The 18,442-nt window shown below is 49.9% G+C and overlaps 1 protein-coding gene across 2 annotated transcripts in view; it reads left to right on the plus strand.

The window, feature by feature from the left end:
• Positions 1-18,442, plus strand: part of Lmo1 (LIM domain only 1) — a 36,849-nt gene that overhangs the window by 1,423 nt on the left and 16,984 nt on the right. Inside the window, exon 2 of one of the 2 annotated variants that reach the window (XM_085842516.1) lies at positions 3,654-3,913. The exons of the other annotated variant lie outside the window; for it this stretch is intronic. Coding sequence (XP_085698642.1) covers positions 3,889-3,913 — 25 coding nt within the window. The 5' untranslated portion in view covers positions 3,654-3,888. The remainder of the gene's footprint in view (positions 1-3,653; positions 3,914-18,442) is intronic. 2 annotated transcript variants of the gene reach the window in all.

The raw sequence follows: 18,442 nt of genomic DNA on the forward strand, positions 1-18,442 counted from the left end.
GGAGACTCCACAATTTAGAGTTTGGAGCTGCTAATCACTAGGAAGAGGGTCTGTCTGTCTGGTCTCTTCTTTGGTCCCATTAATTACTTGTCTTGCCCTACCATCTTCCCCTATGGTGATCAATTGTCCTGGCTTGTCCAGGACAGTCTGTTTTAGCATAGAAAGTCTGGTAGCAGAGGAAATCCCCGAGTCTTAGGGCCCTCCTAAACCCCTAGCTGTTTAGGGGCTCGTGTACAGGGGTGGGGTGGCTCTCATGGAGGGGCAGGGCAGATTTATGCAGATTTGGCTTAGGCCTTTCTAAGGCCTAACAGTTTATGACTGCAGTTTCTGAGAAGGCCTCTCTAGACTCCCAAAGAGGGAGTTTGCCGACGGTGCACTTCTCCACTGTAAGCTGGCTGCAAATTCCTGTGCATTGGCTGCTTTTGTGTGTTGTAGTGGAAAGACAGGGCATCAGAACCTGGCCAGCAGGCATCCTGATGGCACGGCAAATGCTGCTTTACTCTGTCCTGTGACTGTCACGTGCACAGGGAAAGGACCCTTGTCACCCCTGAATACCTCTCTAGTAACCACTTGGTCAGTGTGTAACCCCATCTTGGAGATAACATCACTGTGCTTCGAGAAACGCCCTCGGGGCTCTGGCATGTTGGCCAGCCTCTGAAGATCTCTGGATTAATCTAGTCTGCCTGGGTCCTTAGGCATCCAGTGAAACTGTCCCCCACCCCCAATGCAGGAACCCTTTTCTTTGGATGTTTCTGCCAGGTACAAGGATGAACTGCTGGGACCTGTTCAGAAATATGTAAGGCAGCTAGCACCCACCCCCATTCTCTTCCTAGAAACTTTGGGGACTGATCAACTGGTATCCCCTGGATGTCCCCAGAGGCATTTGGAGGGCATTTTGGAGCAGTTTTGGTGTGTTGAAGTGAGATGGCTTGTTCACCACCTGTGGAATGTGTGGAGTGAAAACTGTCTCTTCCAGCCCCAGGGCATCTTAGGATTCCACCCAGGATCTGGGCATGCCTGAGAGGAGGAGGACAGGAGGGTGCAGCCCACCTATGAGTTTAAGAGAGACCACCCTACATGTGAAGCTCACATTTGGCTCCTTCCTAACCCCCCGGAGACTTGCTGGGCAGCACTGCCACTTAGTTCTGGGGTTCTCCCTTCAGAACAAGTTAGGGGACCATGCTCATAGCTAGGGTGTAGAGGAAGCCCACCTGTGGGGACAAGCAACCTTCACAGACAGCACCACTTCCCTGCTGATATGCCCTGCCTGCTTCTGCAGCTCACTACCTTGTGCCTCAGGCTTGGGCACAAGGAGTCCTGGCTCCTCAAAGGGATGCTGGCCAAGTGGCTGCCTGTTGGGTATCTTGGATGCTGGCATGAGTGGAGGTTCAGACGCAAGAGTGGGAATGTGATCCAAGCTGACTGAGTCGTCGTGGGTCAGGGTCAGGACCCCAAAGCAGACTGTAGGCCCCTGGGGATCAGGAGCAAGACTACAGACCTTATGTCTTCAGATAACCCAGAGATAATTCTTCAACACACTGCCCTTCCCAGGCCCTGTACTTGCTACATTGATTGGCCCCCTCACCTAGGGGGTGGGGGTAGGGGGGAGGCTGCACCAGTTGGGCTGAGGGGGTCAGCAACAATGAAGCTTCCCCTCACACCTTGAGGGCACAGCTCTGGCTGCAGTGGTAGGGGATCAAGCTTGCAGTCCTGAGGGACAGTGAGTCTGAGCAAAATGATATATTTAACATCAAATATACTCAAGGACTATTAGGATTAAGTATTCAAGATGAAGGGGAAAGCGAAACCCTCTGAGCTGGGAATGAGGCATCTCATTAGAAACAGCTGCTCTTCAGGCTCCTCAAAGCCTGACTTCCCTGCCTAGGAGTGAGGAAGGGCTACACTCCCCACCTCACCCTCCTTTAAAGTAGGGGTGGGGGATGGCGCGGCTCCTAGGATCTAAAGGGCAATGCTTGCCTTTTGGTCTCCTGTGTATGAGATAGTGCCCCACCCCACATTGTCTCTGGAGCACCACAGTTACCTTTCACATGCTTTTCTGTGGCACCTTGAGAGCCAGAACAAATGTGACTAGTTCATAAACAGGGAAACTGAACTAGTAGCATGCCTTTAATCCCAGCACTTGGGAAGCAGACTCAGGCAGATCTTTGTGAGTTCAAGGCCAGCCTGATCTATGGAGTGAGTTCTAGGACAGCCAGGGCTGCACAGAGAAACCTTGTTTAAAAAAAAAAAAACAAAACAAAGTGGGGAAACTGAGGCAAAAAAGAAGTGATTTTTCAGAGCTTCTATCTATTTTTTTTTTTTTAAAGACAGGGTTTCTCTGTGTAGCCCTGGCTATCTTAGAACTCACTCTGTAGACCAGGCTGGCCTTGAACTCAGAAGTCTGCCTGCCTCTGCCTGCCAAGTGCTGGGATTAAAGGCGTGGGCCACCACTGCCTGGCTTTTGTTAATTGGCAACAAATGGATAGATTTCCATCTGATAGCTCGGTAGGAGACCCAGCTTCCTACACCTCGCCAATGCCAAGTCCTCAGCAACTGCCAGGACCAAGCTCCTAACATCTCTATCTTGAGCCTTCTTGAGCTGAAAGTCATTATTTCCACTCCCATTTTGGACCTCTAGAATATCTGGGATGGGGGCAGGGCACCCTTGGGGGTTTAAAAGTAGGCAGCCTGGACAGGGTTTTTTCAGGGAAGTAGAGTCTAGGAGGAGAGGCACTGGACCTGTTTTCCTTCCTGCTGTGTGAGCAAGAATTGTCAGCTCCACAACAGGATTTTTTCTGTTATATCCAGTGCCTTAGAATAGTGTGTGGTACATAGTAAATGCTCAATAAATATTTGCAGACGAAAAAACACTTTCAAACAGCTATGCTTGCTCAGAGAGAAGCTGAAACAGGATTCTCCCTCTGCACACAGAATCAGGATGTTGATGGATGGTGGGAATGGGGGGCAGCATGACACCGCTGTGATCAGGAACAGTCACTGTAGGACTCACAGGAGGAGTTTTGTGCCCTGCAGAGGAATTCACTTTGCCAGACAACTATAGAATCGACTAGAAACCCTAGGCAGAGCTGGTAAAGAGAAAACATGATTAGAGAAATAGCTTTCCTATGAGGAAACAGAAACCAAGGTTGAAGGGCGTGGGGCAGGCAGCGTCCACCAGAGTGACATGGGAGACCAGGAAGAAACCTTGGTACCCATCGGAGTCATTCGCCGAACATGAGCGGAGAGGCCTCCAGGTGGCGCTGCAGAGCCGGGCAACCGCGCGTCTCCACTCCCCATTAACCCGGCAGGGAGGGGGGCCTCGGGAAATGTGTGCATTTATTCAGTAGCAGGAGTGCAAACCTCATACATTGAGGGAGAAAGGCAGCGGGAGACGGCCGCCGAGATTCCCCCATCTCTTTGAATATAATTTCAGATTGAGATTCAGATTAAATCCGAGGGGAAAACACTTTATGAGGCTGAAAGCTGTGTCGTTGCCAGAGCCAGGGTTATGAGCTATCAAATGCAATTACATTAAGACAGATTATACTGGGCAAATTGAGCCATTTAGAAGGTGAGAATCAAAGAAACGGCTCTGATCCTCTCTTCCCCCTTCTCTCTCCCTCTCCCTCTCCCTCTTTCTCTCTAAATTGCAGTTCGTAGTTCCTTGCAATTCTGAGGCACAAAAGTAGGTGAGACTGCTTTTGTATCTGCGAAGTGCTTCACTCCTGAATGTAATTCTAGCTGAGTGCAATCTAGGTTAAGAGCCGGACAAGCGGGTAATTAGAGCCCGCTTGCTGCCGGAGGACCGGCCGCCCAGCCTAAGCGCGCCCGGAGTCGGCGCCCTTTTCCCGGCCGAGCCGAGCAGCGGCTGGACACGGAGCGCCCGAGATGATGGTGCTGGACAAGGAGGACGGTAGGTGGCAGGCAGGGGTCCCGACGCCCCCAACCCCTTCACCGCGGCGCGCGGGATGCCACGCACCGGGACCCAGGGACCCAGACGCGGGGCCACGCCAGGTTGTGGAGCCAGCCGGCGGCCCGGGGAGGGAGGACGGACCCGGGTGGGGTGGGCGAGCTCCTGGCCTCGCGCCCCCCTTGGTCTCTAGGTCTCCGGACAGGCGGGGCGAGGAGATTCGCCGCGGGGCGGTGTGGAGGTTCAGAGTGCCCTCTGGTCTCCGCGCCCTGGCGCTTGGCGCTGAGCGTTTGGTCTCTGCGGCTGCTCCTCGCTCACCGCAGCCATCACCCCCGCGCCCGCCGCGTAACCCGAGAGGCACTGAGTGCCCAGCAAATCAGCAGCTTCAGGGAGAAAGGAACTGGATAGAGAGCTTGGGGGCGAGCGAGAGCGCGGGAGGACCGCGCAAAAGCCGGGATGCAAGCCCAAGAGGAGAAGGCCAACTGGGTCCTCCGGGGAAAAGCTGCCCACCAGCATGACTTGGTGAGAGGGACGTCTCCTGTGATGGCCTCTATCTCATGTCTCCTTGAATGTGAAGGCGGGAGTTTGAGCCAGGGCAATTGTCCCGCCATGGGCCAGTAGCACTTCAGAGGGAGTGGTTTGAGGGTGGCCTGGAAGTATGGTCAAGAGCCTGGGTGCATTCAAGACAGCTTCGGAGCTGAGAGGTCACATGGCTGTAGACCACTAGCAGTTGGTTTCATAGACCCTGAAGTCATTTTTACTGGGAGTGCCTTGCACTAAGTGGCCTAAAAGGTCGGGGAATCCCAACTGTCTTGAAGGTAAAATACAGCCTGTGTCCTGTGACCTAAGACAGGCAGCAGGTCCAGGGAGTGACTGCCCCAGAATGCCTCCGGTCCTCTGTGTGTTCTGTAGGTGCTGTAGGGAAAGGTGGGCAAGATTGTTGGCAAGCCCGCTGTTAATGCCATTTGGGTGGGGACTGGAAAGGCTAGGAGTGATGAATGGGGCATCCCCAGGAATCCTCCATTGGGTTTGTGCCTTCTGTCCACTGAGGTGTGGTTGCCGTGACGACCGCTGGAAACTGAAACTTAAGGGACTTGTTCAAGGTCACACCAGTGTTCAGTTGGTTGCTGTCTCATGCAACTGTTCCGGACTAACTATATCTTCTGAGGTATCAGAAGGAAAAGGCCTTAAAAAGCTTCAACCTGGGTGGATGTATGCAGGGAAGGCATAGAGCCGGTCAGTCCCCAAAGATAGGCTCTTGGCATGAGTGAGTGAAGGAAGAGATAAAAGGGGATCTAGATGATTCTGGGCTGGCTGAAGGATAACAGCATCTTCAGCACATTCTCCTCTATTCACAGACCCTGGAGCTCCAGGAGGCCATCAGAGTACTGGGCTGGTTCTGTTTTAGGTAGAAGATGAGGTCTGGGGTCAAGCCAGACAGGGAGAGAAGAGCCATTGATTTGACTGTTTTCATCAGTAATTCCTTATCCTGTGTTACTTCAGATCACTCTTGCCCAGCTCCAGAGCTCTCTCTTGGTTATCTACAGGGACTGTCACTACAAGAAGCATGTGGAAAGCAGGGTGCATCTTTAACCAAAGTTATCCCACATGCACAGCTCCCCAGGTCTAAGCCAAGAACCCAGAAGACCTGAGTTTTGTACGAGGGAGCCATCAGTCTAGGAAGATTAACTATTTGTTGGCAAGATGGCATTTCCACCTCTTCCCAGGGTCTGCCCTAGAATGGTGTGGGCTCTGGGGATAATGCTAAAGGGACTGCATGTCTGGAGGCCTTTATACTTGCTGGGTAACTGGATATCTTGGGCATATGATTCCTGTGGTCTTCACCAGAACTACAGAGGGGAGCTCAAGACATCACTTCATCTCCTACCTGTACAGCCAAATAATATGGCGCCTTTCACCAATGGTACTACTGGTCTCTGGGGTCCATGACAACATAAGGAAAGCAGGTGGCTGGGTTCCTGAAGGTGGCATCTGCATTGGGGAATGAAGAAAAGCTGTGTTTACACTAACCCGCCTCTCCACACCTACTGCTTAACTTCATACACACTTCTGCCCTACCAGAATGCAGCCTTCTGAACTGCATGGCAGATGTGGTGCCCTAGGCCCTAAGGTGTGTTCCTCTGCTGCACAGAGCACCCATTGTCTGGCAGCAGCAGGACCTCAGGCCTCCCATTAGTCTCCCCCAACACCTTTTTTGTACCCAACAGCATCTTGTGAGAGAGGCTGGGCTCCTCTGGTTGAAGTCGGCTCTGCCAGCTGCAGAGGACCAAAGCCCTCGCTCTGCTGGGCTGCGGGGCTTTCATGTTGCACTTCTGAAAGATAATAAAATATCAATCGTTTTGCCCTAGCAACGGGTTTAAGAGACTTTCTGAAGTATTGAATGGTTAGAAAAAAATTCTTTTTTTTTTTTTTTTTTTTTTTTTGCTTTTAAGCACAGTGCATTATTAATAAAGTGATCCATTAGGTCGAGCAGTGAAGGGTCACCACAGAGACAGAAAGATCTGTTTTGCAAATGGTTAAACTTCAGGTTTTAAGATTAATTGCTTTCATTTGGACGCTTGCTCTTGGCCTAGCTATCTCCACTTTACTGGAACTCAGGGTTCGGGCTTTCTAAATGTTGTGGGTCTCCCTGTCAGCAAAAGGGGTGGCGAGCTCTTCCGACTCTCTTGGAAAGATAGCCCATCCCCTGGCACCTGCAGCTTGGGCTGGCACCAGACTATGGACTTGGAGTGTGGGCAGAGGAGACTGAAGTCCCAGGGGAGCAAAGAAACTCCTACCCTGAACCCTGCAAATCAAATTTGACCTTCACTGATGGAAAAGTGATGCCCACCCCACTCCACCCCCTCAGTGGGGACCAGACTGAAGAGTAAGACCTTGAGCTGTGAAGGCCTGGGCAAGAGAGGATGCTGTGGGCACCCAACTGGGAATGCCAGCATGTTCCCAAATGCATGCTGGAGCAGGGCTGGTCTGGGTCTAAAGGCCTCTGTAAAAGCCCAGCAGGATGGCTTGAGTGACCACAGGAAGCAGCAGGCACATTGTGGAACTAAACAGCAGACATGATTCCCAGAACATTTTTTAATAAGTAAAAAATGCTTAAGGAGAAGGGAAGCTGGGTTGGGGAGGACCAGACAGTGGAGTCTTCAATTGTTAATGACTGCTAGGAACACAGCCTCACAGCTGACTCAGTTTGTCTGTGAGGTTGCTGCCAGCAGGACCTCCTGGTCTGTCCCATCATGCCTTAGACCACAGAGAGTAGTGTGGCCTGTGGAGATGGAGACTGGGAGCAGGCCACAGTATTGTTCCACGGCCGAGACCCTAGCCCAGTGGGTACTACAGCCAGCTAAGGGCTAGTAAAGGCCTGGCATGGATGGCAGAGTGGGGATTCCACCTGGCACTCACCTAGTGCCTGGCAGGAGGGTTTGTCTTCATCCACACCTGCTGTAACCAGCTTCAGCAGCAGCCACTCTGTGCTGGGAGGGAGGCGTCACACATCCTGAGCAGCAGGACAGTTACTGCCCCTTCCTGCACAAACTCAGCCAGCCCTGGAGTCTGTAAAGATGAGGCTCCCCCACCCCTCCTGGAACGCAGAGCAGAGAGGCAGGTGTTCTGCTCAGCTCCCCTGCTCTTCCATTCATTCGCCCACACAGAGGACTAAGGGGGATGGGGGACAGGGAAACAACATAAATTGGTCTGTCGTCCAGAATCCATGTCTCACTAATGTACCCAGATTAACTCAACTGTAAATTGTCTCCTTGGATGGCGGTGTCTTGCTAAAAGTTTCCCATATGATTCATGATTTGGATTGCTTTTAACGGCTATTGGCTAAGCAAGCCGGTGACTGTACAAGGTGATGCAATTGGCATTAGCGAGGGGAGGCACGGGAGCGTGTAATGCAGTCAATACTGCATTAACTACTGATGCCCAATTACAGGGAGCCTTTCAGGAGCATTAAGACCAAGGGAAGCTGAGATCACTAGCCGCTGCTCGCCTAAAAGCTTCACCCTTTGCGTGCCGGGGCTCAGCACTGGCACGGCCACCCGCTTGGCCTCTGTGGCTGCGGGAGCTGCCCGTCTCCCTGGCTCTCTCGCTCTAACCTTGCTCCGCAAAGATACTTTTAGCACATGGAAATATGCTGGGGTCTGCCTCTCACCTCTTCTGAGAATTCATTTCCTCCCTTACACCCTCTCCCAAAGGAATCAGACCCAGTGGCAGGCCAGCGCCACCTTCTTTAATTTAAAGGGCCTCTCAGCAGTTATGAACAGGACTTGGGCATGGTTTCCTTTGGTCTCTCAGAAGGATGATTGCTGATGAACATTGGCGGCAGACCCTCTGTGGTCCTGGGAGAAAGGCTCCTGAGATTCAGCCTCGTCTGGGCTGCCAGCTGGAGGCAGGGTGGGAAATGGCTGTGGCTGCATGGGCTAGGCCATCTTTCAGAAGACAGAGCTGTGGTGGTGGAAATGGGGAGAGTGGTGCCCATGAGTGACCTGGGTCATGCGGAGTTCTGTGCAAATGCAAGTTCAAAGACTTGGTGTTCCCTGTACCTGAACGGTGCTCCCCGCACCTGAGCGGTGCCCCACACATGGCAAACCTATCTCTCCTTCTATGTAACAAAGAGGACAAACTTTTTGCTTGGATTAATACTCCAGGATCACAGGGCCTCCCAGTACATTCTGATCAAGGCATTAGACAGACCGAGGGATGGTTAGGACAGATGGTAGAGAAGGGGGCATTACTACAACCTCTACCATTCTGTTGAGCTCTGCCAGTGCAATGTCTGCTCTGTCCACCATGCTCCATCCGATGTTGAGGCTGCTTTGCCCCCATACCCTCTCAGCTCTGCAATGAGAACAATCCCGTCTGCCTACATTGTCACCAGAATTAAATGAGGTGCTGTCTGTGCATACACTGGCCCAACAGGAAACTCCATCATGATGGGAGGCATCTCTGTTCCATGCTCAGTTTCAGTGCTGTCTGAAACAAGACCGGGGCCCAGTCCAGTGGCATGTTCACTAACGAGAACCGGGCCATGCTCACTGTCCCTCCTGGCTTTTGGTCATCCCTGGGGGACAAACTGCCTTTACTTTTTACTGGTGTCTTGCTCCTCAAGGCAAGTGTCCCATGGGAAAAGCCTTCAAGAATACTCTTCCACATCCTTCCATTTATGTGGGGGCGGGGCCTAGATTAAGGGTCAGAGAAAGCAAGAGAGTTGTCCAGGATTATGTGGAGAGATAGCACCCAGAGCTTCAGCATTTTTCTGGTTTCCATGTCCAGCTGATGTCCCTACTGTTCTGGTCCCAGGTCATGATGAATTTGGGGGCAGACCATCAAATGTACTGGAACAACATGTCTGCCTGGGTATCCCAGTCATGGTCCCAGGCAAATTACTGACCTCCCAGTTCTCAGATGTAAGACCTCCTAGAAGGTGCCAATGGGCACACATCTGTCCTAGGCCTTTTGAGCTAAGAAGTCCCACACACATGGATGACATAGCCTATCCTGCCTATCTGAGTTGCATGGAGATCAGATACACTGAGGCACACAGGAATCATCCTAGTACCAGGCTTACTAGCGCTTTCTAGCCTCCTGGCAGGTCCCTACTCAAGATACAACCATACTGTGAAGGCACCTTGGAGCAGTTGCAGAAGCTGATTTTGTGCATTGCTCCCCAACTCTGAGCTCAGTAACATGGCATCAACAGCTTAGAATCGGCCACAGGGTGAATAGTTGTATACCGGGAAACAGGTCCTTTTCCTGGAGTGCCAATGGCTGAGCTTCTCAGCACATGTCTAGGTTGCGTTTCAGTGGGATTTTGGACCTACCCCTCTCTTCTGCTGCTACCATCTTCCATCCCATCTACCATCTGTCTCCTGGTGTTTATTACAGCCAGAGAGAGCTGACCTCTGCCACCCTGGCATTCATTCTGCCTAAGGCTGGCTGCCACCCCAACCATCACACCAAAAATGTAGCTAAAATGTGTCCACACTGGCTTGTGTTCCGAGTAACCCCAGTGTTTGCCTCCATCGCTTTGCTCCTGTTGCTCTCCTTGCCCCACACACCATTCCCTCTTATTTGGCCATGCTCAGAGACAGCATCCACCCAGCAACAAGCTTGTCTCTCATTGGTTGGCTTGTGTTTATGTTCTAAGGGAGGAACCCACAGGGACTGATACAGCCAGAGACAAATTAAAGCAGGTGGTGAGCAGGGTGAGCCAGGTTTCAGGGACAGATACCTAGTGTGAAGGCCTACTGGGCTGTATCACCAGCTCCATCTTCCCACCCCTTCTTCTAGGCATTGGCTGGCTTTTCCTGAGGGACCTGATAATTTCAGTACAGTCTAGCATGATTCAGAAGACCTGAGCTGTGGTCCTAGTTGAGAGCTGGTTGACTTCAGACAACTTACTGGGTATCAGTTTTCTTCTCTCTACAACATGAACTGTACCCAGTATCTATTGTCCACAGATGCAATACACCAGGAAGTCTCATGCCCGTGGGAACATTTCCTCTCTGCAATGTGATTTTTTTGGTCCTTAGGTATCATAAACATACAGCAGCTTTTGTCTACTAAACCCTAAACACTAGTCATTGCCCAATGCATATGTATCGGTGATTTCTACATCACCAACCAAAATTCAGCGGCTTGAAACAATAAGCATTTATTTAGCCTACAGATCATTGGGTTGGAGATTTAGACTGGGCTAGGCTGGGAAGTTTTTTTCTGACCTCAGCTGGGCTTACTCAAACCTGGAGGTTGGAGGATGGCTGCTCAGTTAGATGCTGGGGTAACAAGACTCAAGGCCCTTGTCATTTAGCCATGTCACCTGGCTAGTTATCATGACAGAGATGGATCTAGAGAGACTGGATACATACCAGGCTTCTTGGGGCCACTGTTTGGTATGGGGATATTGTCACTTATGACACATTCCACTGGCAAAAATAAATCACAGTCATCCCATGGTTCAAGCGGTTGGGAAACAGGTTCTACTCTTGAAGATAGGAGGTGGCAGCTTATATCATGAAGGACAATGGCTACAAAGAGGTATGGAGATCAGACAGTTTTGGATCCAACCTTCCATTCTTCCCCAGCATCCTCCCTGTCTGATGTCATCCAGTGCCCATCACGACCTTAGGAAGAAGCCACTCTTCTTACCCTCATTCCACAGATGAGAAGTCATGATACAAGAGCCTGGCGGATTGGTCCCAGACCCCACAGCTTCCTAGCATCAGAGCTGGGCTGTGAGACCAGGAGGTCTGACGGTGGAGCTCATTCTCTGGCTTCATTTCCCATCTGCCATCCTTGGAGCTGAGGAGAACTCCTGGGAGAGCCTGTTTGAGGAAGACCTGGGGTGGGAAGGAGCTCTCTAGGTGTGTGTGTGTGTGTGTACCTGTGTGTGTTTGTGTGTATGTGTGTCTGTGTGTGTGTTTGTGTGTTTGTGTGTATGTGTGCCTGTGTGTGTACCTGTGTGTATTTGTGTATGTGCCTATGTGTGTGTGTGTGTGTGTGTATGTATGTATGTGTATGTATGTATGTATGTATGTGTGCATGTATGTGTGTATGTGCATGTGTGCACACTTTGGAGCCCTGGGCCCGTTCCTCCAAAGACAAGATTTGGGGTAGAAGCATTATGAGTCCATTTCCACTGCTTCTCCCCACCTTCCTCTGTCCTGCGAAGTCACAGGACAGGCTGGAAGGGGGTGAGACTCCGGCCTTAACTAGCACACATATGCAGATGCAGGACACATCAAAGTCATCGGTTGGCCCCTGGCCTCACAATAGGGCAGTAAGTGGGCTGGTGAGAGGCCTGTGTACATTCATAAACCAGCTGATTGAAAAGCAATATTTCAGATAAATACAAGCCAGCGATCTATCAGTGGTTGTAATAAAACCCAGGCTTCAGGCTGTGATTTTATTTTGAAATAATAAGAATTGCTTGATTCTTTTTACTTGAGTTACCATGGTAATTCCGGCGTGGAGCGGTGTTATATTGATTTAGAAAGTGGACAGTAATATTTCTTTTGTGTTATTCTGTTTCTAGGCCTTGATTTCTAATTTCTGCTTGGAGATTACTTTTATAAATTTCTTAAGTCCTTCCACTTTCTCTCCCCCCCCCCACCCCCAGTATAATTTTCCTCTCATGCACCACGATGTTCTGAGCTTATTGGTTTGCTCTTATTTTAAATTAAACTTGCTGGTTTCAAATATTGAAATGACATCTTTGTCTGTGTCTGTACTTTGGTTTAGCAAAATATTACAGTCTGACGCTCTCTGCTTAATAATTTAAGGGAGGCTTTCTGTCGGCCCTCACTGGGTGCTGATAACTTATGACTCAACCAACGCAGGCCTTAAACTCGTGACATTTTAATATTGTGTGGCGGGAGCAGCCGCCCCTCTGCTCTCAGTCTCCGTGGAGAAAAATCCACATGGCACTCCAGAAGGAGTTTTAATAATTCAACCTTGCTGGTTGGCTTTCTGTGACTCCATTGAAATGTGTGTGTGTGTTGGTGGGGAAACCTATGTTTTCCAGAGAATTCAGGACAGTGTTAGCCCGGACTCCCAGGACCCATAGCTAGCACCCTGATCCAACCCGAACTCCATCTTTTCTTGTATATATACGTGAACGGCCATCCTTAGTGTCAGATGAGAAGCGTTGCCTGCGAATGCCAGAGAATGCTTGAACTCTTTGATCCACTGTTTTATCTTGAAAAAACAAGTGGATCTCACACAGGTTTTGAGTCAGATAGATTAGGTTCAAGTCCGACCTCTCCACACTTGCTTCCCAGGCCTATCCTCCTGAAGAAAGCTTGTAGCTGTCAGCCTGCGGGGTAAGATGTGTCTGTAGACTGCCTCAGTGACCTGAATGGTGGTAGATGAGTTACCACTGTGTAGCAGCTAGCTTGGAACTTAGCACCTTGACACAGACTACAACTGTCATCTCAGTTCTGTGGAACAGGGGGCTGGGGCAGTTTGACTGGATCCTCAGAGCCTCTCAGAGATGGTAATGATGGCATCTGCCAGCCAGAGGTGCAGACTCTTCTCAGATCCACCTGGGGAAATGATCCCCTTTCTGCTCTCTGATTTGCCTATAAAGATTCAGTTCATGGGCGGTTTGGGCTAGGGGCCTCTCTGGCTGCCTACTACGGGTGACTGACTACAGGTGCACTTCTGTGGGCCTCAGCACCGCACAGCAGCCTCTGCAATGTGGCAGCTTGCTTTCTGAAGGCCACCAGTGAAGACTAAGGAAGAAAGTCCCAGTCAGCTTCTGCCACTGTGCCTTAGGGCTCAGGTGTCCAATGGCTACCTGCACTTTCCCCAATCGTAGGAAGCTAACCTTCTATCTGTAAGTCACAATGTCTAAAAACCAACCAACCAACCACAGCCAGGGGCTCATATAGCCCAGGCTAGCCTTGAATTCCTGATCATCCTCCTTCCACTGCTCCATTTCCTCCCAGAGTAGGAAATGCATATCCCAGGAAGTGGGTAAATGGCAGGGCTGGAATGAGGTCCCTGCCTGTCAGGAGCATGTGGAAAATGACTGGCTCTAGTGTTATGAACTGAACACACACACACACACACACACACACACACACACACACACACACACACACCCCTACCACATACATAGACATTATTTCTGGAAATGGAGGTTTCCAGACTTCAGGGTTATTTTTTTTCTTTTTAATTTTGTTTTTTATTAAGTGGTAAATATGCTTACAGAGCAGCTATCTGGTGGGACTTAGTTGCTCAGAGCCTGCCTTCTCTCTCAGCACCTTGGAAGAGGTAAGGGTGGTCCCTTCTGAGCCAGCCTACCTGTAGCTGTTAGCTGAGAACTCCTATCTCTAATGGCTTTGCTAGGTGAGAGGAAGACAGACCTGTAAGGCAGCCTAGGCAGAGATGGCTTTATAGTTCCCTGTGAGGGAACAGAACTCCTATAGACTGGAGCACTCCCACAGGTGCCTAAGGAGCACGGTGCTGAGAGCCAGAACTCCAGCATCCCCATCCTGGCCCATTGCCTTGTAGAATGTTTTTGGGCAGGTCCTATCCCCATTTACATTGGCAGGGTAACTGGACAGTTGGGCTGTTTGCTTTTTGATGGGAGTCTGCCTCTTTGAGGCAGCTGCACATCCGCCTCCCCTACCCAGAAGCCATTTCCCATCTGTGAGGCCTCTTCTTGGCAGGGGCCAGGACCCTGGGGAGTATTGGGCAGGGGGCAGGGCTCCCTGGGGCACCTGGTTGCAACCTGGCATCGACTCAAGTATAGAGTGTGGTGTTTTCACCTGCCTGTTTGCCCCAAGGATGCCTTCATCTTGCTCTTTGATCTCAGGCGGGGTTTATCAAATTCATGGCAAGTCTGTCTTACCCACAAGAATAATATCTCATTAGTATTATTGAAAATGCAAAGTTAAAAAAAAGAATCCAGGAAAAAAATTAAAATCAGTTGAAATAATTAACACAGAGTTAAGCTGGCAACAGTCAGGCCTGCACCTGGTAAAATATGTTATTGACTAAAAATTGACAGAAGAATCAAATCTTCCTGACAAAATTTAGATCTGCAGAAGTTGGCTCCGGAAATATTTTCTGGGAGAAATAATTGTCACAAAAGAAGTCTCAGCAGTGACAAACATTCTAATTTATAAGATTTGATATGAGCTTAAAAAAAATCATGGACCAAGCAGTCACTAAAAAAAATTAAAATAATTGATCTTGGTAAAAATATACAAATAAATTGGGGGTGTGGCTGGCTTCATAGTGTTGAACAGAAAAATTGATCAAGAAATCCAATTGGCTCAGTGAAGCTTATTAAGAATTACTTTCTTAATTAAACCCACCACCACTGGTATAGTTATTATGAAAATGCAGGGGTCAAGAGCAAGATCCCAATAGAAGGGGTTTGGTGAGTCCATTTGGTCAAGTGAGCCAACAGGTGAAGGGGGTCCAGAGTGGAAGGTCAATGCAAGTCATAGATTCATTTGTCCCAGGATGAGGTGGTGGCTAAAGAGGTGGCTCAGAACTAGAGCTCAAAGCATCATGGGTATGACCGCAACGTTAATCATTGATGGAACCACACTATTGTGAGCTATGGCTATGCCTTGGTAAGGGTTGAAGATTCATGTGGAGGTCAGTGGGGGAACATGGAGGGCTGTGGGCAGAGTCAGGATGCTTTATCAGATCACTTGGGCCACTCTGTGAGAACAGACTGGAAGGAATGAGGCTAGAAGCAGACCGTGGAGCTTGCAGTGGGAGGAAGGGACCCTCTTCCAGCTCTGTAACGATCACGCTCCACTCCTCTGCCCATGTGTCCTTTGTTCCTTCCTTTGGTTTCCTTCCTAGCTTGCATCCTGGGCCTATGGAGGAGGCAGTGGAAAGGGGCCTGGTTTGATTCTGAAGAAGGTGTGCTAATGTCTAGCCTCAAGGAGAGAGAACCTTCAAGGTCATGGGTCCAGACACTGCAGATTTGGAATCTGTAAAATTCTTTAAAAGAAATAACAGTTCCAGGCAGGTCTGACGAGTTGCTGCGGAGGTGGTTTGCTGGCTTAGGGGGTGGCAAGCACAACCTTTGTCCCATGCCTGCTCTGCCAGCCTCTGTCTGTGAGATCTCAGGGAATTGTTCTTTTGCCCACTGCATGGTGACCCTGGGCATACCACTTAACCTCTCTGATCCTTGGCTTCCTTAAAAATAAATTAAGGCCTAGAGCAATGCTTCGTGTTCCCTACACAAATGTCAAGACTAAGGAACTGTTGGTGGTTTTGGAAGCCCAGGAGTACCTACCCTAACTCCGGCCACCTTTCCTCTGACATCTTGGTCCTCAGCTCCTCAGGACCTAAGAAGAATTCTGGAGAATTATCGTGTAGTTTTCCTAAGGTACAGTTTTCTGAGACAGCTTCTCCCCATGAGACCCTAGGAGCCAGGCTTATACATAGAAAATGGACACCTTTTCATCAACATTCTGTTGATATGAAGGCCCAGACATCCCTCTCATAAACCAAAGCTGTAATGTCCCCTTCATGAGGCCATTTCCACAGATGAGAGACATGGAAGCTAGCCTGCCTTTGTGGAGATAGCCCTTAGCCAAGACTCAGGGGGCCTTTTTCTGCCACCGTGTATGCTTGGTACCTCCTGCTAACCAGATGCTTTGTCATTTTGACCCTTTCAGATCAGCCCCTTCGAGGGCATCCGTGCCTCCTTCCCTCTTGCCCATGTGCCTGGGATTTGAACTTTCACCCAAATTTGAACCTGGCCCAAAGTGAGGCCCCAGGAAAGGGCACAATCTCTCCCCAACCCCCACTGTGATTAGGTCATTGTGCATGCCATTATGTAGTTCTGATGACCCATAAGGCACTGGCCACACTTCATGTGCATAGTCACACTGCTCTATATAGAACAGATTCAAGGTTCTGAAAAACAGACCCTTCCCCAGAGCCATGCCCTCTTTGCAGATAGGGCCTAGTGCTTGAAGGACATAGATGCTTCAGCAGAGAGCCCATCCCTGCTTCTGGAAGTGAGGTTACCTGCCGTCTGGTCCTTGCTGGGTTCTGGGATTCACCTGTGCTTATGATGGGATGTATACATACTATGGCATATGTGTGGCGGTCAGAGGACTACCTGAGGTTTTGGTCTTTGCCTTTTATCTTATTTGAGACAGGGTCTCTTGTGTGCACACCAGGCTGGATGGGCTGCACACTTCTGGAGATTCTCCTGTCTCTGCCTCTTGTGTTCTTGTAGTAGGACAGGGATTATAGACTCATGCAACACAGTTTCCAGCTCTTATGTGGGTTCTAGTGATAAGTATTTTAACCACTAATCCATCTCCTTAGCCTAAGACATTTGTTGTTAAATGAACAGGGTTCAGGGCTGTTTATGGGGAAAAATTCCCTAGTCGTCCAAGCTTCTGGAAGAGAGATTACCCACCGTCTGGTCCTTGCTGGGTTCTGGAATTCACTGTAACCTGGCTCGCCTCAGTTTTCTGGTCATAGGGCTAGCACTCTTTCAGCTCACCTCAAGGGCTTTGAAAAGTAATTACCACTTGTGGAGCATGCGAAGAATTACGGGTGTTATTGCTTTAATTGTTTGCATTCTTTCTATACTGTAAGTTGGGTATGGCTGCTCCGGTTTTGCTTAGGCAAAAGTTGAAGTTCTTGGAGAGACTAAAGAACCAGTCTGCCTTGTTAGCCAGTGGTAGAGCCTCAACTTGAACCCAGGCATGTCAGAATCCTTAGACTCTGACTGATCCCCTGTGCTGCATTCCCCCACCCCAGAAACTGAAGTGCCCATAGCAGGTCATCACCCTAAGAGGGGCACACAGGAAGGGCCTTTAGGTAAAGTTCTCTGGGCAAGTGGTTAAAGTAGGTAGAGGACAGCTGGGACCATCATGGAGACATGGCTGTCTTCTAGACTGCTCAGATCAAGCATGGAGGAAGAGATTCTACTCAGGTAACTGCGAAGGTGAGCAGAAGGTTGGAGGCACCTAGGAGTTTCTAGTGTTTGCCAGTCCAGAGCTGCCAGAAACCCGGAGGGGTTTGCAGGAGCCCGTGGAGATCTCACCCAGGAGGAAAGATGTGAGCAGGCCCCTCTGGTGCCCCTGATCCTCACCCCCACTCCTGCCTACTGATGCCTTGGGGGTGGAGTGGGAGGGGGGGGACCTTGCCTGACTGCCTCAGTTAGCCTGAGCTGTAATAAAACACTTTAAATTTATTGTGACATTTGGATTTAATTAAAAAGTACATACTTAGAGAAGTAGAACATAATGGGTAGAGAGGCAGGGCGGCTTTTCCCCTCCTTTCTTCCCCAAACTAATTAGCGTTGTATTTTAAATTGTTTATGTGCCGCTAATCATTGTAATAAATCATTTATACTGAAAAAGACACACTCGGCTGTGCCCGCCGCGCGGGTTCCGCTCGCCGGGCTCTATCGCGAACAAATTGATCTAGAAGTGAATTTATTAACCACTGGGGAAGAAATCATTAGTGCTTTCTCTAAACATTCCCCAGGTACGCTTTATCGCCACAGTTTATGCTGTAACTAAAAGGAGCATTACCCAGGCTTTCGCTGCAATTTCCCTGAAAAGCCAGCAACCCACTCCCAAGCTAGGGGGTCCTTGCCTCCTTGCCCCTAAGTGGTCTGGGAACCCCAGCTGCTGTTCACTGTTCCTTTTAAAAATAAGGAGCTCCCCATGAAGTGGATCCAAGACACTGATGCTCCCGTGGCTGTTTGTCCGCTGCTGAATGCTTCATGGTTATTGAGGTTTATCTCTTAGGACCACGATGGCATAAAGAGGGCCTGAGGTTTAGGAGAAGTGGGGGAGGCTGGGCTTGCAGAAACACTGGGATCAAAAGCTTGTTAGAGGGTTGCTTCCCTACACCATCTGAGAAGACATCAGTTATGGGTTGACTATAGGTGAAAAGTCACTGGCGTTGGCCCCAGGTTGGAGCACATGACCAAGATGGGATACCTGGAGCCCACTCTGGTGAGTGTCCTCTTACAAGCTCTGAAGCCCTTTCCAGGGTTTGGCTGGAATA

Source organism: Mus caroli, unplaced genomic scaffold (assembly GCF_978045245.1).
Source record: "Mus caroli unplaced genomic scaffold, Mus_caroli_1 scaffold_8, whole genome shotgun sequence".
Taxonomy (NCBI): Eukaryota; Metazoa; Chordata; class Mammalia; order Rodentia; family Muridae; genus Mus; species Mus caroli.